This window comes from Vulpes vulpes, chromosome 4 (assembly GCF_048418805.1).
Source record: "Vulpes vulpes isolate BD-2025 chromosome 4, VulVul3, whole genome shotgun sequence".
Lineage (NCBI taxonomy): Eukaryota > Metazoa > Chordata > Mammalia > Carnivora > Canidae > Vulpes > Vulpes vulpes.
Genome location: NC_132783.1, coordinates 125,077,025 through 125,100,053, shown reverse-complemented (window position 1 = coordinate 125,100,053; position 23,029 = coordinate 125,077,025). Strand labels below are relative to the sequence as shown.

Genomic DNA, 23,029 nt, shown 5'->3' with positions numbered 1-23,029 from the left:
CTGGGATCATGACCTGAGCCAAAGGCAGATGCTCAACCACTGAGCCACCAGGTGCCCCTAGTTCCTAGTCCTGATTTAGCCTTTGGGCCTCATGTTAAACTAATTTCTCACTCTTGGGCCTGATTTCAGTAGTGCTGGCTGCTATTTTCAAATAGGCCAAGGACTTTCAGACCTTTGCACATATTGTTCCTTCTCTTTGGAATGCTATCCCTGCCCTTCCCTGCCTTTTGAAATCCTGCTTAACCCAGTTACCACTTCCTCCATAGTTTCTGCTGTCTCTTACTCAGCCATAAACACTCTTCTTTCTGCATTCACAGCACTCTGCCTGAGGCTTGGAATCCCAGGACTCCCAGTCTCATCCCCCTTAGTTAAGGCCCTGTCTCCCTGGGCATGCAGCACAAGAATCAGGCTTCTTACTGTCATGCAGGGTGCTTACCATAGAGCCTTGCATCATTCTGGGTGCCTTTCTTAGGTCTTAGTGGTTACAGACTCTTATTTTTCTAGTGCTATTCAAGGAATGAGAGAGAGAGAGAACACTCTGTTGGCTCACTTGTGGATAGAAACACTGCAAAGGCTAACTTAAAACTGGGAACCTGCCTTCCTTCACTTTTCGGAACTAGGACACTTGCCAAGTTTGCAATTTGAGGTAGTTAGGCAGGCCTCTCAGGAGATAGAATTAGGACGTAGTAGGAGATCTGTCAAGGAGTTAGTGTCTATCAGCTCAGAAGGAAGATATTCATTGCTTGATTAGGAATGGTAATACCTTAGGCCGTAAATACATGGATCTCTTTTTAGGCACAATCCAGATTATAGAAACAATAGTTTTTATCTATATTAGATAGGGTCTATAGAATACATACCTCAAAGGATGCTTGTGATAATTTTATATGACTCTGGAGAATTGGGAGGAGCTGTTTTCCCCAATGTGCAAAGGCCTTATGCATATGACACTAAACTGGAGAGATTTTGCTGTCTCCTGGAAAATCAGCATTGGGTCTCCATCTGACATTACTTGTCTTTTTGAAATCTATCTATCCCAAAGAATAGAAATATAGTACAAAACAATAGTTTTCCACAGTAATGTTCAAACTTGTTCTTTCAGGCAAGAGAATGATTGATACAGTGATGTACTTTCCATCTATGAAATTCTACAAAGATAATATTGTTTTGATGCCTCTACAGAGTTTTTGCCTAGAATAAAGTTTTATTGATCAGATTGGTCTTTTCCTTCTCTGTAACCATAATGATCTTACAGTAGTACAGAGCTCTATAGATCAGTCGTTTCCGACTTTTTTTTGAGTTATTTATTGTTTTTTTACTGACTGATCTAATTCATCTGTCTTCCTCCCCTCCCTTACATGTATTGTATGACTGTATGGAATTTTGTAATATTACTTCTACAAAGTTTCATTTGTTTTAAGAATTTTGAAGGACAGAGGAAGACACTTAAATGTTGCAACATCAAGGGTTGGTAACCACAGGCTGTCTACACACCTCTTGGTAGCTTTCAACACGGACAGGGCAACTTGTCATCAAGAGGAAGATGCCAAGATTGGGGAGTGTTCCATTACCATTTATCAGTCATGACTTCTTAGAGTGTGTTTGAGCACACTTAGTGAGTTATTGGGCCAAATTTAACAAATGTTCTGTTAGGAAAATTTATGGCACAGAATTATATTCTGGTTTGTTCTGTTATTTCTCCAAAAGTATGTTGCAAGATTAGAAGCATTGTGTTCCCCTCTCTGGCAGTCCCTGAATTGAAAAGGATTGGGAGGCTGAGGCTGTCTCTGGGGAAGAACCCCCGGATGGAATTACTGCTAACAGCTAGTGTGGCCCACCACAAGGATTTCCTTCTTTCTACTCTCACTATGCTTTCTTGTGCCTCCGTGTTAGGGTGGTCTAGCTGCTATAAGAAAGCAGTGCAAAAGCTCAGACATAGAAGTTTACTTCTTGCTCAGTTAACAGTAATGGGTGGTGGACACATTGGTGGGCAACTCTCCTTCACATGGTCATCTGGGGATTCGGGTATGACAGTGTTGCCATCATCATTGTGAGGCACTGAAGGGCATTCTAGGCACTATCTGTCCTCCAGCCAGCCTGAAGGGAAAGAGAAGTAGAGGAATGTGCACTAGACACCTAGAAATAACACATACCACTCCTGCTCCATTTCTTTGGCTAAGACTTAGTCACATGGCCAAAGCTAACTGTGAAGGAAGCTGGGAGTTGTTGCCTTGCTGTGTGCCCAGGAAGAACAGAATGCTGTGTTGCTTTGCTAAGGCTGCCATAACAAAATCCCACCTTAAACAACTGAAGTTTATTTTCTCACAGTCTAGAGGTTGGAGGTCCCAGGTCAAGATGTAGGCAGGTTTGGTTTCTTCTGAGTCCTGTCCTTGGCTGGTAGATGGTTCTTTTCCTGCTGTGTCTTAGTCTTAGTCTTAGTCTTAGTCTCTTTGTATCCATATTTTCTCTTATTTTAAGGATATTGGTCAGATTGGATTAAGGCCCAGTTTAATTGCCTCATTTTAACTTAATCACCTCTTTAAGGGCCGTATCTCCAAATATAGTCCTATTTTAAGGTACTAGGGGTTAGGGTTTCAACATGAATTTTCGGGGGACACAGTTCAGCCTAAAACACACATGGATTTTGGTGAACAGCTATTAGTGTTTTCCTTTTTCTCACTTTGTAATTTTGTCTGCCTATGTTTAATCCAGTCACTGGGGATCAGATCTTGGATTTAGGGCCCGATAGAGTAGATTCAGATTCTAGTTCCATGGCTTAATAGCTAGCTAGTGTGTCTCTCTGAATCTCTGATTCCTGATGAAGGTAAAAAAATCCAGTGTAGGGCCTGGCATATAGAGCATCATCCTCTTTTCTGCCATTGGTGGATGCCTGGTCTTGCAGATGCTGCTTGGGACTGAAAGTTAAATTTTTAAAAGAGATTTTATTTATTTATTTATTTGAGAGAGAGAGAGTACACTCATGTGTAAGCTGGGGGAGGGGCAGAGAGAGAGAGAGAGAGGGAGAGAGAATCTCAAGCTGACTCCTTGCTGAGCATGAAGTCCAACTTGGGGCTCCATCTCATGTCCCTGAGATCATGACCTGAGCCAAAATTAAGTTTCAGATACTTAATTGACTGAGCCACCCAGGTGCTCGTTGACTTTTTAAATAGGAAGTTCAGACATTCTCAAGGACTGTATGAAATGTCTGAGACAGTCCTGAAAAACTGTATTTTCTGAAGATGTGCATTTCATTAAGGCTGTTTTGTCAATTAATCCCATTCTGACCTAAATTGAATAACATGGGAAATAAACAGTATTATTTTTACTTTTAAAAATAATCTTTTATGGGGCAGTCTGGGTGGCTCAGTGGTTTAGTGCCACCTTCAGCCCAGGGCCTGATCCTGGAGATCTGGGATCGAGTCCCACATTGGGCTCCCTGCATGGAGCCTGCTTCTCCCTCTGCCTGTGTCTCTACCTCTCTCTCTCTCTGTCTCTGTCTCTGTGTCTCTCATGAATAAATAAATAAAATCTTTAAAAAAATCTTTTAATTATTGTATAAAACTAGGAAAATTAGAACATGTAATAAATATTCATTGCTTCAATTTTTGAGGCATTTTGGTAGCAAAGGTACATCTAAACATGTGTTGGAAGGCACACAAAGAATTACAATTTATATAAGAATATTATACATTTCCTATCTGTGCTACCATTTAAGTAGGCTATTAAGCAGTAGGCTGCTTTAGTTTTTTAAGAATTCCCATTGCTTATGGAGCCCTGGTAAAATCTTGACTAATTTTGATTTTTATTTATACAGAATTTTGCAGCTATGAGAGGTAAATTATTAAGATAATCTTTAATTTTTATAAATGTGTCCTTTAATAATTAGGTAAAAGCTTGTTTTTAGGTTTTTTTCTTCAAACCAGTCTTTAGGGATTTCTCTAATTTGCTGAAGTATGCTGTTGACTAATCATATTTCGTAAGTATTACATTTAGAAATGTCTTACAGCATTCAATTTGTGAAAGCCAAGGTTTTGCTGGCCTGACTTTCTCTCTGGTTCCTTATACAAGTAATTGTGTAGAGAAGATTTTTCTCTAGTTTTATGGATAGAACTCACATATAAAGTACTCTGCTTGACTCTTTTAAGCATGGGTCAGAATCTCTATTCATGAACAGAGCTGTTTATAGCCTAGCCAGCGATAACATAGATGGAGAGGTTGAGTCAGTATGTTGCTCCGTGCACCATGAGGCTGGCTAAATCACAGACCCAGTAGATGATAGATCAGTGGATCAGATATTCAGCAGTTTCTTGCCACCTCCTGTCTATTACATAATCAATTATCTGATTTTCTCATAGGTATACATATATGCATAAAAAAACCAATTTGTCCTTTTCTGTAGCATTTGTATAGCTTATGATGCAGTGCTTTAACCCCATCTGTGGTTTTGGAATTCCAAAAGAGCCTTTGGTGTATATCAGTTAGGATAACTTTGGCTGCCAGAAGCAGAAATTCCAACACATTCTGCCTTAAACAAGAAAGGAGATTTCTTGGAGTGCCTGGGTGGCTCAGTGGTTAAGTGTCTGCCTTTGGCTCAGATCATGATCCCAGGTTTGTGGGATTGAGCCTTGTGTTAGGCACCCTGATCAGTGGGGAGTTTGCTTCTCCTTTCTCTGCTGCTTTCCCTGCTCATGCTTGCTCACTCTTGTCTCTCTGTCTCAAATAAATAAATAAAATCTTTAAATAACAAGAAAGGAGATTTCTTGGGTTATGTCTTTGAAGAAAGTACAGTCATAAGTGTGGATAGGTGTGCTGATATCAGGGAGCTTTAGCTGTGCTGCTCTCCCTGTATTCTCTGACCTTGCCCTGCTCTGTGAATTGGCCGTATCCTCAGTGATAGAAGGCAGCCGTGGTTTGAGACCTCTGGTGTGTATAACACAAAATCCAGAGTGCAAGACAGGTCAGTTCCGATGGTTCCCTCCTGAAGAGCAAGGAGACTTCTTTTTCAGAAGCCCTTAGCAAACTTTCCCTTGTTCTCTTTCTCTCTCTCTCTTTTAAAGATTTTATTTATTTATTCACAAGAGACACACAGAGAGGCAGAAACATGCAAAGGGAAAAAGCAGGCTCTTCCCCAAGGAGCCTGATGCCGAGCTCGATCCCAGGACCCCAGGATCACAACCTGAGCCAAAAGGAGATGCTTAACCACTGAGCCACCTAGGTGTCCCACTTTCCCTTGTCCTTACTGGCCCTAATTGGGTTAGTGCCCATCTCCGAGCCAATTCACAGAGACAGGGCAATGAGATGCTCCTTGGCTTACATCTGAATTTCTGAACCAGTCACTAATAAGGTGAGATTACCCTTAGGCCAGCCAAGCCTGCTTCTGAAATGGTTTCTGAGATCATTTCTCCTGAAGTTCATTGATGTGGAGAAAATGGAAATCAGAGTAGTGACAAGAGGACAAAGTGGGCACTTGGTAAACAGCAGTGCTCAGTGCAAAATTGTGTTAGATTATAATGACATTTCTTTATGTGCAAATGTTGTAGTTCAGAATATCTTTACGCGCTATATTTTCCATTGAGTCAATGCATAATATGCATTACTTTAAAAATTAACCTTGTCATCTTAGTGCTCTGTTTTGGTTTGGATGAATGTATTCTATAATTTGTATTTTTAATCTCTTTGCTACTATCTTGTTAAATATACTATGATCTTGTTAAAGCAGAGGGTTTTTCTTTTTTTTTTTTTTTTAAAGATTTTATTTATTTATTCATGAGAGACACATACAGAGAGAGAAAGAGAGAGAGAGAGAGAGAATGAGAGAGAGAGGCAGAGACACAGGCAGAGGGAGAAGCAGGCTCCATGCAGGGAGCCCCATGTGGGATTTGATCCTGGGACTTCAGGATCACGTCCTGGGCCAAAGGCAGGTGCTAAACCCCCGAGCTACCCAGGGATCCCAGCAGAGGGTTTTTCTTGAGCTTGTCTTTTTTTTTTTTTTTTTTAAGATTTTATTTATTTATTCATGAGAGACAGAGAGAGAGAGAGAGAGGCAGAGACACAGGCAGAGGGAGAAGCAGGCTCCATGCAGGGAGCCTGACGTGGGACTCGATCCTGGGTCTACCAGGATCACACCCTGGGCTGCAGGCGGCGCTAAACCTCTGCGCCACCAGGGCTGCCCTTGAGCTTGTCTTAATTTGATGCCTTATAGGCTAGAAATTCAGGAATTTCCTCATCTGATCACATGCTCTTGAATCATCCCAGTAAATAATACTAAGTGCTCTTTGGAATCATTATAAAATTTTGTGGTAAAAAAAAAAAATTGTGGTAAAACCATTTCATCTTGGTGTCTTGTTCTTTATATTTTTAGTGGTTTCCCCTTAAATTTTTTTTTTTTGGGTGTGGTTATTAAAGTTGTCTGTGAGGGCTTGATTCTTTTCTCAGTAAGATGGAATCTGAGAATTTACTGATTTCAGATGATCATATTGGGCCTGATTCATTCAGTGAGGTATAATATATTGTAAAACTTTCTGGTAAATCTTTACCCATTGGTATTTGGTTTAAGCTAAATCACTCTTTTTGAATTTAGTCTTGTAGAGAGGCCAATGAAATATTCTTTTGATATCTAGTTATAGTTGTTAAAGTGATTTTTATTTTCTTTCTTCCTTTTTTTTTTTTTTTTGAAGTAATCTCTACACCCAGTGTGGGTGATCCTGAGATCAAGAGTCACATGCTCTTCTGAGTAAGCCAGCCAGGTGCCTCTAAAGCTGTTTTTAGAAATGAGTAATTTTTCTAGAAGTTCTTTTTTTTTAAAGATTTGTTTTTGGAGAGAGAGAGCAAGCATGGAGTCATGTAGCAAAAGGAGAGAGTGAGAGAAAATCTCAATTAGACACCTCACTGCACATGGAGCTGGATATGGGGCTCATTCTCACAACCCTGAGATCATGATCCAAGCAGAAATCAAGAGTTAGATGCTTAATCAACTCAGGCATCTCTAGAAGTTTCTTAATTTTAATACTTTTAAAACTTGATGTTAATATTCATTTAATGAGAAAATATGTGAGTATGAAAATAATTCTATGAATTTCTTGAAAAGAATTCAAAGAGTTTTATAAATTCAATCATATTTAAGAAGGAATTTGTATGGATTACAACCATACATGCATACATCTAGAAACGATGCACATGTGAGGCATTTTTTTCAGTCTACAGTTATTTCATGATGTACACAGAAATTCAGGGATACCTTACTCTAATCTGTGCCAGCCCTACTCAACCTAAATAATGGCCAACCAGTTGGGAAACTACAGATTTTTAGATGACTGCTTTACATACCTCAGCTATTTTAGATAAGAAAACTGCTACTTTTGAATGCAACCTCTTGCAGTCCTAAAATATTAGTCTTCAGAGCTATCAGGGAAATTTTCCTTCCTACCCAGCCTGCACATGGTAGGCAATAAATTATTGAGTGAATGAATGAATGAGTGAATGTTTGAACAATGACTGTGAATGCACCATGTCCTACCATTCTCTTGGCTAAAGTACAGAAATAAACGTCCCCAATTGGGAGGGAATAGAATAATTTTACCAGGAAATGTAATGTCCAAGAACCAGAAGGAACCAAGAAATATTTCATGAAGTTGGATGTCCTGCCAGATATTTTACCCAAGCTTGCATTGTACCAAGAAATACATAAAAAAATTTCTCTATTATTACATTTTTTGTTGGCATTCTTGTTTTGAGGGGAGGTAGTTTGAGGAAATGTAACAATTTTGGTCTTTTTGTGTATCTTATGTTTTGCAGAAAAAATTGTAAAATTAACAGAAATGAGAAGTCAAAGGAGAAAGCCCAGTTGTACCTGCTTTTATAAAAATAATTCTTATCTGCCTTTTTAATTAACCCTTCTGACTTTTAATTTTTATTTTATTTATTTATTTTTTCTTAAAGATTTTGTTCATCTATTCATGAGAGACACACAGAGAGAGAGGCAGATACACAGGCAGAGGGAGAAGCAGGGAGCCTGATGTGGGACTCAGTCCTGGGACTCCAGGATCACGCCCTGGGCCGAAGGCAGGCGCTAAACTACTGAGCCACTCAGGGAACCCCGACTTTTTTTTTCTTTTTAGATTTTATTTATTTATTTGAGATAGAGTGAGAGAGTGAGAAAGAGAGAGCACGTGAGCAAGTGGGGGTGGGTAGAGAGGGGCAGAGGGAGAGGGAGAAACAGGCTCTCCATGGAGCAGGGAGCCCAATGTAGGGCTGGATCCCAGAACCCCAGGACCACAACGCAAGCTGAAGGCAGACTCCCAACCGACTGAGCTGCCCAGGCACTGCATTAACTCTTCTGACTTATTCAGTTATGTCTTGAAACATCTGATATGATCATTTTATGTTTTATTCTTCTATCTAGACTCTATACCAGGCTGTCTCTGGGGCATATGGAACATGTCTTTATATTTGAAGGATTTGAACTAAACATTGGATATATTCTTCTCCATGTTTTATCATGTAAAAATCTTCCTGTTTCCTATCCATCCATAGTTTGGTCTCTGTCTCACTCTGGAAGTGTTTTAGAAGTACTTTTTGAAAGGCTGTCCTGTGTAGGCTTCATTTGCTGTAGCAATTTTCAATTGATAAGTAACTATATTGGTCTAGTGCCATTTTTAAGTTGTTTTAATTCTAGTGCAACGCTTTTTTAAAAGATATTTATTTATTTGAGAGAGAGAGAGTGTGTGAGTTGAGGAAAAGAATAGAGGGAGAAGGACAAGCAAACTCCATGCTGAGTGTGGAGCCCAACTCCAGATCAGTTCCATAACCCTGAGATCATGACCTGAGCCAAAACCAAGAATTGGCTGCTTCAACAGATGAAGCCACTCAGGTGCCCCTCTTCTAGTACAACTCTACCTACAGAAGAAACTGGTTGTGGTTATGCAGGAGTATTTTACTATTGTTTTTTTTTATTTTTTAAGGATTTTATTTACTTATTCATGAGCGATAGATAGGCAGACTCCCTGTGGGGGGCCTGATGTGGGACTTCATCCTGGTACCCCAGAATCATACCTGAGGCAAAGGCAGATGCTCAACCACTGAGCTACCCTGGTGCCCCACTATTATTATTATTTTTTAATAAAAATAGTATGCGACTTTTGGAAATGCAGGAAAGTACAAAGTAGAAAGTAAAGCTCATCCGTAATCTCTCTACTCAGGAAAAAATACTGTTAATGTTTTACCATTTCCTTTTAGTCTTTTTCCATGCATTTTTATCAGTTGAATCAGAATACAATTTCATTCTTATTTTCCCCATTTAATAGTATATTGTAACTTTTCTCCTTCATATAACTTAATGAGTCATTAAGAAATCATTGTAAATATAGTGGTTTTGTAGAATTTTCTTTTTAGAATGCACCATATTTTATTTAATTGTTTCCCCAAAGTTGGGCTCTTCATTTAACTTGACATTTTGTCAATTAAAAATGGCCTGCCCTTTTTTCTATGTTATTCTAGAGTGTGAGTATATTTTTATTTATTTCCCCTGGATTAATCAAATCTTAGAAGTAGAATTATTGGATGAGTAGATATCAATATTTTTGACCAGTTGATACATGTTGATAAACATGTTGGCTTTCCTGAAACTTGTGTAGTTCATAATCTCATAAATAGATCATCCAGCTAATTGTTTCATTTCAACATTATTAATGATTTTTAAAAAGATTTTATTTTTAAGCAATCTCTACACTCAGTGTTGGGCTTGAATTTATAAACCCAAGATCATGAGTCTCATGCTCTACTGAGTGAGCCAGCCAGATGCCCCCATTATTATGATTTTTTTGAGTCTCTCATTTTAAGAGGCAAAAAAAAGTATCTTACTTTTTGTAACTCTGATTCATACTGAGGGTGAACATTTTTTTTTAAATTTGTTTGTTGCCATTTCTCTTAGAATTGACCATTTGAATTTGTTTTTCATGTATTAGGATTTTAGTGTTTTATTTTTGTAAATTTAAATACTGTGAGCTTTTTATTAATTTCTTCTCATTGATTTTTGAGGACTGTAATATATATATATTTCATATTTAAATCTATTGATGCTTTCCCTCTTCTCCCTGTTGCTTTAAGAAATACTTTTAAATTCAAAGACTAGAGAAATATTCATCAGGGTTTTCCTTTTTTCTTTTTCTCTATGGGTTGATTCTTTCTCTCTTTTTAAAAATTTTATTTAAGTAATCTCTATACCCAACATGGGGCTTGAACTCACAACCCCAAAATCAAGAGTCACATTCTCTTCTGACTGAGCCAGCCAGGTGCCCCGAAGGTTGATTCTCTTTTATAATTCATTCTGATCTATAGAGTTTAGGGCTATTTTTACAAAATTTATTTATTTATTCATGAGAGAGACTGAGAGAGAGAGGCAGAGACATAGGCAGAGGGAGAAGCAGGCTCCTCTCAGGGAGCCCAATGTGGGACTTGATCCCCAATACCAGGATCACGACCTGTGCCAAAGGCAGGTGCCCAACTGATGAGCCACCTGGGCGTCCCTAGTTTAGGGTTTAACTTGAAGTCTGATATTAGGTTTGGGTATATTCCACCCCTCGCTCCCTACTGATCATCTTACTCCTTTTTGTTCCTTCCATTTCGTGATGCCATATTTATCATATGTTAGGTTTTTACCTTAGTAGGCCATCAGGGTAAGATAGTATTTTGAAATGCCTTCTCAGTCTTTCCTCTTCTTGAACTATTCTTTTGAGGACTTGCTCATTTGGAACTTTTATGTACTACCCTGCTCCTCTTTTGGCTCTCTTTTTTCCCTTCTGTTTTCAATTTTCATTTCTGTACTTTTCAGAATTTTCAAAAAATTAATCCACATGTGAATGCTTAAAGCCAGCTGCACTGTTATAGTCATCATTATATTCCCTGTAGCCTTTATGGATTTTTTTTTTAAATTATAGAATTAAAACTGGCTCTTATAGAAAATTTAGGGGATAAGGAAAAAGTACAAAGAAGAAAATATTCTTACCACTCCAAAAGATATCCTGCTATGGTTAAACATTACATGATGTAGAATTTACTAGAAACTATATAGTATATGTAGTATTTTACGGATGTATATAAATCTATATGAAACGCTCATATATATATAAAATTGTTCTACCTCATGGCAGCAGCCTATCCATACTATTTCCTTGTGTGCATTTTACTGAAAATAGTTTCATGTATTCTAAATGTTCCTTTGTGACTTAAATACATTTTAACTCCCCCTCTAGTTATTTGACTAAATAAATTATTTTATGTGAAAGAATATCCTATTCTTTTAAAAGTGATAGAACTTGAGTGACAGTACGGACAGAACACTTATTATCTTTGTTAAGATGCATGCATGTTTATGTGTGTGTGTGTCTGTGCATTTAAAGTTGTGTCAGCTACTGCATAATTATTTGGTGAAGGTTGAGTGAGTAAAATCGAAGACAAGTAAGTAGTATATCAGATGTTTTCTAGGGAGCCTGAATGGTTTTGGCCACTTGAGGTCTTGTGAAGTCAGTAGGATTACAGTCCAGGAACTGATCCTTAGCTATAGGTGGGCAGAAAAGAAGAAGGAATCCAGAATTTTTAGAACAGGAGGATTAGATGCCAAAACAGATTTGCAAAGTTGATGGTTGTAAAGTTGGTGCAGTTAGAAGTCAAGGGGGGGTGGACCTGGACCTAAATCACGGGTTAATATGCTTTAAATCATATCAGCCTAAGACCGGAGGGAAAAAATTAGATGTGAGGAGAAGCTGTAGCAAACAAGAGGGTGGTTAATGGAGAAGAGGCTGTGGACTGCAGAAGGGGAAGGTAGATGATTGTAAACATCTAGAAAGTACACATTGGCACTTTAAATTTGCCAGTTTCTCTGGATGCAACCAATTTGGTCCTAGCTTTAAACTGTTGTGGAGCTAAGCAGCATGCCCTTTTTAGGGGTGAGAGGGGAAGAGTCCTCAGATGTATGTTGTTTGCATCCCCAAATTCTCATGTTTGAGTGAAATTTAAATGTTCAAGATGGCTTTGTTGGATTGTAGTGTGGAGAGTAGAGGAAAGGAATAGTTCCAGAGAATTTTGAGAAGTGATGAAACCACTAGGACTTCAGAGTGTTGTCTTTGGGGAAAGTATCTTCTCATTCTTGAAATTTCATGGAGATCCAAAAGATTATCCAAAAAACCATGTGGCAGCTAGCTCCTTGTGGCTGGAGCAGAAGGTCCAGTGGGGCAGTAATGAGAGAGAATGTGAGAAAGAATGCTTATACTCAGGGAGGAAGGCCTTCAGTAATAGGAGGCTTGGGATTTGGACTTTAACTTGTAAGTATAAAGTTTGCATCGAGACAGAGATACTATATAAATACCCATTTGTGCCTTTACAACGTTTTTTCCCACATGTGCTACAAATCTTTATTTTTCTTTTTTGAATTGCATGTATTCCAAACAAGTAGATTGAAAAGCAGATTATTATAGTGCAAATTTTATTGTATGTTAATTTTCATTTATAAAATTGGTGATGTTTTCACTAAAATTCTGTAAACACAGAGTTGAAAACTTTCTAAAAGAGGAGATAAGATACTTTGGCTCTTAACTATCTGCTTTCCTACCGTCAGTCTCAAGTTTATTTCCTTTGTCTTTTGGCTGATGTATGTATTGTTCTGTGAAATGAACATGGTAATATACTGACAGTGTTGAACATAACTAATATACTTTAGCTTAAAAAATCCTTGTGTTTGGTGCTTTATCATCATCTTCTTTTTTTTTTTTTTAAGATTTTATTTTTTCATGAGAGACAGAGAGAGAGAGGCAGAGGCACAGGCAGAGGGAGAAGCAGGCTCCATGCAGGGAGCCCGATGGTGGGACTCAATCTCGGGTCTCCAGGATCACGCCCTGGGCTAAAGGTGGTGCTAAACCACTGAGCCACCCAGGCTGCCTGGTGCTTTATCTTCTATATAAGAATTAGTGAATAAATTTAAAAAGTGAACTATCTCATGACTAGATTGTTCCGTAAGAACAGGGATCTTTTCTGTTTACCTGCCAGTATATTCTGAGCACCAGGTATAGGGCTTGACTCATCAGAAGCCGAATAAATAGTGTTAAGGGGGAAAAAAAGTATATGAGTGTTTTCCAATCCCAATCCCAAATTGGGATTTCCTGTTGTCTTCATTTTATGGCATTTCCCTGTCTCTCCTTGACTGTATCCTGTGTTAAATGAAGATTAATATAGCATGTAGGAAACTATGGTGAAGTTTGTTATGATATTTGGAAATATTCCATTTTGTAATTCATAAATTACTATTGAATATTTCCTTGACATCTGTGAGCTTCACGCATTGTCTAATTTAGGTGTGCATAGCTTCTTTAATAGCTTACTGTTATGCATTTAAAAAAAATAATAGACAAAATGTTTGTCTTCATGAGTGGTCCTGGATATAAACCAGTATGGAAGAAGAGCGCTGGGCTTTCCATGCTGAGTAAGTAAACGGCAAGGCTGGCTTGCTGGCTCGATGGCTCCCTCCTGCATATTGACTTTGGAGTTCATACTTACTGTAGTTCCTCCTAGGAGGATGACTGATTTCACCTCTGTGATGAACTTTTGGGGTATCTTGAAAGAGTTAAAATTTCAGATGTTAAATTTTTGAGTATCCAGAGACTACAGTAATAATTAGGAGAGTTTTAAGAAGTATAGTATAATTTGTACTGTTTTCTTTGATTTTATTAGGTAAAAAAGCTCCAGTTTTATTTAGTAAAGAAATGATTGAGTCAATGAAGGAAGGTTCAGTTGTTGTGGATTTGGCTGCTGAGGCTGGCGGAAACTTTGAAACCACTAAGCCAGGAGAACTTTATGTTCATAAGGTACAGCAAACAGCTTCTTCTATCTATAAAGCAACTTCCATGTCTTTAGTGCTTTGTAAGAGAGTGTTTATTCCTTTAAGGATTCAGAGAAACTGAGGCCTGAAAATTTTTAAAATTAAAAATAGGCATATTTAAAGAAAGCTTTTTTGAAATCTCTTCTTGTGAGATGTGTATATGTTTATAAAGATATATAATTTCACAATTTAGCCTTGACTATGAGAAGTATCCTAGAAGGAATGTGAACTGATAGAACTAGACCTTTCTGACTATATTTTTGTTCATGTAGGGAGTTACTCACATAGGCTACACAGACCTTCCCAGCCGAATGGCCACTCAGGCCAGTACTCTGTATTCCAATAACATCACCAAGCTCCTGAAGGCCATCAGCCCTGACAAAGATAATTTTTATTTTGAAGTGAAAGACGACTTTGACTTTGGTACAATGGGTCATGTCATTAGAGGAACTGTAGTGATGAAGGTAAGTAAGAGACCTGTTCCTTTCTGTGTTTTAGGATTTCTATTTATGAAAGGATCCTATTTTGGAATTGAGGTATCATCTAGTAATGTGTTCATTTGTTGGGTTTATGCCAGTGAAAATTGGTTAGAAATGCAGAACGATTTCACAGAGAATATCACAGAAGAGTATCACAGAGACTTAGATACACATGAGCTGATCCAAAATATGCTCTGCTTTTGAAAAACAGAAACAAACAAAACAAAAAGAACTTAATAAAGTAAAAATTAAACTTTCCCTTTGCTACCTATTATCTTTTAGGGGATTGATCTATATTTTTCCATATATGTTCTGTGCACATAGAAATTATATATCTATGCATGCATGCATAACAAATATTTATATATACATATGTATTTTCATAAAGTAAGTTATAAATGTCATGAATTTATTTAAGATTATATTTAAGGGGCACCTGGCTGGCTCAGACAGTAGAGCATATGACTCTTGATCTTGGGGTTGTAAGTTCAACCCCCCCCATGTTGGGTATAGAGATTGCTTGACAATAAATCTTAAAAAAAATTATTTATTTATTTATTTATTTATTTATTTATTTATAAAGATTTTATTTATTTATTTATTCATGAGAGACACAGAGAGAGGGAGAGAGGCAGAGACACAGGCAGAGGGAGAAGCAGGCTCCATGCAGGGAGCCCAACATGGGACTCGATCCCGGGTCTCCATGATCACGCCCTGGGCTGAAGGCAGTGCTAAACTGCTGAGCCACCAGCGCTGCCTCTAAAAAAATTATATTTAAAAGAACAACCCCCCCCCCCCCCCCCGGACTGTCACTATCTTCTGTGTTTTTGAAATGCTAGGTTGACTGTTGAAAAAATTCTGTTTTTCTAATTTCTATTAGGATGGTGAAGTGATTTTCCCCGCTCCCACCCCCAAAAATATTCCTCAAGGTGCCCCTGTAAAACCGAAGACGGTAGCTGAGCTGGAAGCTGAGAAAGCAGCTACCGTCACCCCCTTCAGGAAGACGATGACTACGGCTTCTGGATATACAGCAGGTGAGGACCACATTCATGAGGGTCGAGTCCTGATTATTTGGATTTTGTAAGAAATGCATTAATTGGCAAAATTGGTGAATGAAATCCTGTTGTTCTCCTTTGGATTCCATTAGGAAGTGGGCTTGGTGGAAGCAAGTTTTTGATAATGTGTTATTAGTCTCTCCTCCACGGCCTTGGAGACTGCTTTGATGGGTGACCCCAGAGATACAGGCACTGGCTGGTTACTAGAGTGAATGTATAAAAGCATATACAGGCTGTTAATGATTTTCTTTCATAGAAAACATTTCAAATATGGCTGTTAATAGTTTTACCTTACATCAAATACATCGAGTGTGTGTGTCAGATTGTGTTTGTGTTAAGTGCCTATAAATGTGGTTATTTATTTATCTTTACAAGTTATAAAAAATCAGTTGTGATCATCTGCACATGGGTAAGACTGGTGGCCACATGTTTGCATTGAAGAGTAAATGGTAGGAGACAGGAATAGCCCTGACTGATGGTCTAACATCCTAAGTTCTCCACCTGGTAAAAAAATTCAGTTTTTAAATTTTCATTTCTTTCTTCACAATTTAACACAGATTCTTTGCTTTTTAGTTCATCTGTATGAACACATTACACAGTCATTGTAAAATAGTGATAAATATTCATTTTGGTTATGAATTGTTAGAGTCTGAAATATGGACATTTGGTTTTAAATTGGCTTCTCCTCATAGAATGAATTAAAAGTATTTAGATCTACTTAGAGCCAAAGCAAACACAAAACAAAAGCAAACTATAAAGAATTAAGGACCAGCACCAGGCACACAATTCTTGTAGCCTCAGCATTCTCCAAATTCCCATGCGAGCCCAGATGTTTGAACAAGAAATATGTAACTCTCCTGAATAAAGAGCAAGTCTCAGCAAAATGACTGAAAAGCCTCTAGTTGCGAACATGGTGAATAAATGGGGCAGTGTCCCTACTTGCACTTAACTTGTTAAAAAAAAAAAAAAAGAAACCAGATAATTATATTATACCTGGAGAGGATTCTTGAAAGGATTGTAAATTTCCATTTCTCTTTGCGCTTGGTAAGGATATACAGTGAGGCACATCTGATGGTTTTTTTTCCTCCTAGATTTTTCCCTTGTTTGTTAAGTCAAGGTTTATTGCTTTTTAATAGATAGGACATTGGCATATTCTAGTGAATAAGGAATGGCCTTATATTTGTTTTTCTTTAAACTTCCTTCTTTATAATAAAAACAAGTATTTTTCTTTTATGTGTGTGTTAGGAATCTATTTGAATAGCATTTTTCAAAGAATATGATTTGCTTTCTTTTCCCTTTTTTTTCTCTACCTTTCTCTTTCCTTTGTTATAAAGACTATAGAAATAGCATATTAGACATTATTAAACATGCTATAGAAAAGACATTAGTTTATTAACGAGTTGATAAAAAGCCTTCAGATATGTGATTTCTTAGATGCCCAACAAAAAATGGACTCCAGATTATGATAATTTAGTGCTTCTTGATTAACATGGTCATTTCATGAATGCCAGGCATTGCGCTAAAGACTTCATATGCCTTAACCTGTTTACTCCTTACAAGACCTCAGTGAGGTGGGCATATTATTATTTTCTTTTTCCAGATGAGGACAGAGAGGGTTAATAGTTTTACAGCACAGAGAAGTTAAGTAACTTGCCTGAGATCACATTGCTAGCAAGCAGTAGGCCCACAATTTGAGTGAGGCAGTCTGGCTTATGAAAACATATTCTTTTTTTTTTTTTAAGATTTTATTTATTTATTCATGAGACACACAGAGAGAGGCAGAGACACAGGCAGAGGGAGAAGCAGGCTCCTGTGGGGAACCCATTGTGGGACTCGATCCCAGGACTGTGGGATCATGACCTGAGCCAAAGGCAGATGCTCAGGCACTGAGCCACCTGGGTGCCCCTAGTGTGCCACTTATACTTTATTTACATCAAGGGAAAAAAGTATCTTATTCAAGAAAGTTGAATTCCATCTCCTTGGTCCCCCGTTAGCATTCTGTTTTTACTGACCACTAGGTAACCCTTCCTTCTGTTGCAGAACAGCCATCCACATGTTTGCTATTAGGAAAGGCAATAATTAAAGATGTATGTTCGGAGCTGACTGTTTGTATTCTGCACATTCTTAATTTAATTTGTATTTTTTTTTCCTTTTCTTTGTAAAATCCTGTTTGCTGACTTGGTGTTGAGGCTGGAGCTGACTGCCCTGGCCAGCAATCCAGTCCAGATTCAGGAGCAATTGCAAAACTTCTGTCCCGGGTGGGTGGAAGCCATATGTTTTGGGGAGGTGCTGGAGTGAATGAAATCCTTCCTACTCTTTTTAAAATCCCTCTTCCTCAGCCAAAGCTGAGTGACGTGAAATTGGCTTCAAAAAAGTCCTGTCTTGTAAAGGTCGTGTCTTGCCCAAGTAGAAAATGCTTTCGTAGATCCTGTATAGGTCTATAATTCTGGAACGAAAACACTTGTATAAACACATGTGGCATTGTCAGTGAAAGTTAAAACAGGGAAGAGGACAATGGGGAAATTGTTACTAAGGTGACTCATAAATTTTACTAGGTCCTTACAGCTCATTTTGTTTTGGGAGGTCGTGGTCAGGAAGTTGAGTTTTGTTCGTAATACCTTCAACCACCCCACCTTCGCCTGGAACCCAATTGTGAAATGTGTAAAAAAATCTCATTATTGGGTGTAGAATTTAAAAGCATTGACTATTTCACATGTTTGTTTGTGGTGTGGGTGTGTGTGCTTTTAATCTTGAGATAATTGGATGTCAGCTCACACTCTTCTCTCTCTGTAGGTCTCACTGGGATACTGGGTTTGGGCCTTGTGGCGCCCAATTTAGCCTTTTCCCAGATGGTGACCACGTTTGGCTTGGCCGGCATCGTGGGCTACCACACTGTCTGGGGAGTGACCCCTGCCCTCCACTCACCACTGATGTCTGTGACTAACGCAATCTCAGGTTTGTTCCTCGCTTTTTTTCCCCTCACCTTAGGTTTTCGTGGGCTTATTCAGCTTTCCAACTGCTTTCAATGGGGTTTCTAAAGTGTTTGTTTACAAGTTGTATGGCTTGGCATCTGAGGTGGTGGTTGTGGTGATTTGGGCTCCCAGAGGAGGCAGGGGTGAGGCTATAAGTGAGGGGCTGAGCCATGTGGCAGGCTGTTGGGCTGCTCTTATTTCAAGCAGTGCCGAGCCATTGTTATTTCTTTCAATTGTAATTAACTTTAGAGAAAGGATTCCTCTGATACCACAGAATCATAAGTGCAGCATCCTTTAGGGGCTATTCTTAGATTCATCTAAACATTCAGCCTAGCAAGTCTGCAGGAGGCCATACCTGTCATCAGATTCACTGTGAAGCATAGGAATGGAAAACGCAGCTGGACAGCCAGGGTAGCATAGCGTCAGATGTTTCTTTTTGGCATGAGTCTTCATAGTGGTCCATGCAATGGTCCCTACAGCTGCTCGGGAGCTAGTCTCTTAGGCCCCCAGGAATGCTCAGATCTGAGGCAGGAGACTCACAGTAGGCAGGTGTGGGACCTGCCCTAGCTTGGAAGCCTCACTCGCACAGCTTCCAGGGTCTCCGAGGGGACCATGGCTAATTCCAATGGCACTGTACTTGGGAAAGCTCCAAGTTATGGCTTCACCATCATATACTTAGAGTTCCTTCGAGTGCAGAAGCAGTTTATCCACCAGCAGTCCCCTTTTAGTTCTTCTCTAATAACATAATTGATTTATATCTTTATCAGGGGAAACAGGGCTAGAAAGTTAGCAGAAGGCCAAATTTTTATGCAAAAGGAGAAAAGGTTTTGTTAACTCTTTGACCACAGTAGTACTTCAGTGACATTAGCGCTTGAGAACAAAAAAAAAAAAAAAAAAAAAAAAAAAAAGCGCTTGAGAACTTTCTCCTTTGTGTCTATACACGTGAGATCCTATAGTTGTGACATTTAATGTGGCCTCATCTCTATTATTCACCACCTTGATTCTTTCTTCCTAGGGCTGACTGCAGTTGGTGGACTGGCACTGATGGGAGGACATTTGTATCCTTCCACAACTTCTCAGGGCCTTGCTGCTCTTGCTACATTTATTTCCTCAGTCAACATTGCAGGTACACTGGCAATGGTGGTAAAAGAACCCAGGGTACTATTTTTTAAAAAAATATTTATTTAAGTAAGCTCTATACCCAGTGTAGGGCTCGAATTCACGACCCTGAGATTAAAATTCACATGCCCATCCTACTGAGCTTGTTAGGTGCCCCCTGAGTGCTATTTTTAATGAAGACATGAGAAGCAAATATAAGTTCATATAGAATAGACATACGGACTTTTTTAGACATTTGGATTTTGAGAATTTTATCATGCCTTTAAAAATTGTTTCACCCAGACCATAAATGCTCTCTGTGAAGAAAAATTATTTTGCCCATTTGTAATTTATAGAAACTGTTTGATAAAAGAACACCTCCTTTCCTAATGCCCCAAAATAAACAAGCAAAATGATTGTCTTGCTACAAGTTAACTGGAAAGTTATTGAATGCATAGTTTTGAATTAAGTTAACTTGTAGTTATCACCATAACATCTGTAAATGAGTATGCTTTTAGATAAAATTTTAGCTTTTTGCCTTATCCTAGTCCATGAAAACTGAAAGCCTAGCACATCACTTATGTAAACTTTTCAATGCTATTTTGTAGCTAAAAATTACTTAATGTGTCCAAGAAATCTGGTGCCTGTTGATATGGCATTTTTTCCCTTTTATCACTTACTGTAGGTTTAACAAATGGAATAACCTATTAGAAAAAAATACTAGCCTTTGATTTTTTGCATTCCCAAGCTGTTTGAATGCCGATTTACTTGTAGTCATGCAGAAATCGTTGGTTTTGGATTCTGATTGCAAGTTTTCTTCCTGAATATAGGGTTCTCGCATTCGATGAAACTGGCTTGAGTAATAGAATAAGTTTTAATTTTGAGGTCCTAAACTGTTACTTAATATATTTATCCCTAGGTGATAAAGATATGCCTAAAATAGAATATACCTGTTTAAAAGTCATGCTGATCAAAATACCTCTTTTCTGTTTTATATTTACTTTGATAAGGTGGCTTTCTGGTGACCCAGAGAATGCTGGATATGTTCAAGCGTCCCACGGATCCCCCAGAATACAATTACCTGTATCTGCTCCCTGCTAGTACCTTTGTTGGAGGATATTTAGCTGCCCTCTACAGTGGTTATAACATTGAACAAGTAAGAGGCTGTTTTGAGAATTTAAATTTTTGTCACTGTGTTTTCTTTCCAACTAGATTTAACATGATCATTACCAAAATTCAGGCTCTATCAAGCAAATACAATAATAATTCTAGAAACATCTTGGTCAAATAGAGCATGCCTGTCCTCTAAGAACCAGGACCCTGGATTCTAGAAACAGATTTGTTTGCTAACTGAATGTGCTAGCATGGGTTTACCTGTTGGTTTCTCAATTTTTCAACATGTAAAAAGGGCAAGAAGGTTATTAGTATCCTCTTTACGTACCTGGCTGGATTGTTGTAGGCATGCAGTGAAATAATAAGTAACAAAATTTGAAATTTTTCTGCTAAATACTATTAGTCGTTTTCCTACTTACTTATTACTTTCTTCCCCCACACATTCAGTACATCATCTCTTGTAATCAGATATTGTGTCGGTTCATTTAAAAAAGACAGTGCAAAAATGAATATTATATAGAAAAGTGGAAATAATCAAGTTGAACTTTTCAGTGACTATCACGAGAATGCAACTGCTCTGACAGCAGAAGAATCATGTCTCCCTTGGTTTCTGCTGTTTCCAACATTTCTTGTTGCATGAAAAAAATCTTTTTTTTTTTTTTTGAAAAAATCTTTTAAAGATCTTTTTTGAGAAGAGTTGGAGAGGTAGATGATAGAGACCCATGTCTGAATCCCATGTTGGCTATTCTCTGATCTTTGGCCTTGGAAGAATTATGTAACCTTTTTAAACTTTGGTTTTCTCTTTTGTAAAATAAGCATGATGATTCTTTCAACCTCTGTGAGTCTCCTGGGACTGACTTATAACATCAGTGAAGTATATGGCACAGTCCCTGACATTTACAGCATCAGGGGTGGCTCCTTTACAGTGTTTGGTCAGCTCTAGATCCCATGATAACTCTGTTTAAATGTAGGTGCTTTTATATGCGTTTATGCATGCTATCAAAGCTGGAAGAAACCAATATACATAAATTGCAAGTGCAAATTTAAGATATTTGATTTGTTAATAGTCCTAATGGATAGGAAAATATATTGAAGTTTTCAAAGAAGTCATACTGGTCCCTCTATTATAGTCCGAATTTAAAATTGTTCTTAGGAAATCATGTTTTCTCAAGAGAAGTCCTCCGTTCACTAATAGACTAAAAGTTTTGATAGTCTTTCTCTCTCTTTTCTCTTCCCTTTCATTTAAAAAGATCATGTATCTGGGCTCAGGCCTGTGCTGTGTTGGTGCCCTGGCCGGCCTTTCCACCCAGGGAACAGCTCGTCTTGGCAATGCGTTGGGCATGATTGGGGTGGCTGGAGGCCTGGCAGCCACCCTTGGAGGCCTAAAACCATCCCCAGAATTGTTAGCTCAGATGTCTGGAGCAATGGCTTTGGGCGGGACCATTGGTAAGCACTTGGTGGGATTCTGCTCTCATGTGAACGCATACCCATTTTTTAGCTCACTCTTTTGACATGGTTGGTACGGTTACTCAGTGTTAAATGTTTCAAAATGGGTGTATTTTAATGAGGACTCTACCAACTCTGATTCTTCACCAAAATAATTATGCTAGATACAGTTAATGATATTATTCATAACTTTTTAATTTGTTAGATTCTATTTTCTGTGCTTTTGAGATTACCTACATTATGTTTTTAGAAATACTTTGTAAAGGTGGGCTTATGTCTATGTCTTCCCAACTCTGTATTTAATGACGTAACTAACGTTGGTAGCTTGAAGTTGACCATGGTAGTTGCATTTTTACCATGGAAATCAACAAATGCTACAAATCTGGGTTTCATTTCTTGTTTTGTTCATTGTCCAGACCTAAGAAAGTGATGGAGAAAATATTAATAATGCAGCTTAAACTTAAAAGTGTGCTGTGTCTGGAGCCATTACATTGTGCCTATTACAAAATATTGAGCAGATATTCTTCCAGTATTTGAAAACTGTTATCAGATTCAAGCTGTTGCTCACATTGTTGACAATGAGTGAAGTTCTCACATCTATCTTGTTTCACTTTTGTCTTGTTAATGCAAACAAAAATATCAGCCAGCATTCCCGTAGGAACTACACTCATTTCATCAGTTGCAAACATTGGGTTGGTGACAGATACAAGAGTTTGGCAAAAGTCAACAAGTACGGTTCTGTGAAAGTCAATTGGCAACATGGAGTTTATAATAAAGAGTATCATATATTTTATTATTTGAAAATTATGTGCTACTTTGTATCATTAAAAACTCATATACATACTTATACATGCATATGTTTTTATCCCGAGGACCTGGTGGTTGTATATTCACCAGTATGACAGTATCTTTAGGCCTCATTTTATACTTCCCCAGGGAAGCTTTTTGCCCTTTCTTGATAGTCCCTGGACAGAAACTGGAAGGGGAATGTTTGTACTG

General features: G+C 38.2%; 1 protein-coding gene across 13 annotated transcripts in view; it reads left to right on the top strand.

Moving 5' to 3' along the window:
* NNT (nicotinamide nucleotide transhydrogenase) overlaps positions 1 to 23,029 on the top strand; it is a 119,745-nt gene that overhangs the window by 51,805 nt on the left and 44,911 nt on the right. For all 13 annotated transcript variants that reach the window (XM_072756952.1, XM_072756953.1, XM_026016999.2 and 10 more), the window contains 7 exons: positions 13,720 to 13,853; positions 14,140 to 14,331; positions 15,227 to 15,380; positions 18,195 to 18,356; positions 19,389 to 19,499; positions 20,482 to 20,627; positions 21,835 to 22,030. In XM_072756952.1, the coding sequence (XP_072613053.1) occupies positions 13,720 to 13,853; positions 14,140 to 14,331; positions 15,227 to 15,380; positions 18,195 to 18,356; positions 19,389 to 19,499; positions 20,482 to 20,627; positions 21,835 to 22,030 (1,095 nt within the window). The remainder of the gene's footprint in view (positions 1 to 13,719; positions 13,854 to 14,139; positions 14,332 to 15,226; positions 15,381 to 18,194; positions 18,357 to 19,388; positions 19,500 to 20,481; positions 20,628 to 21,834; positions 22,031 to 23,029) is intronic.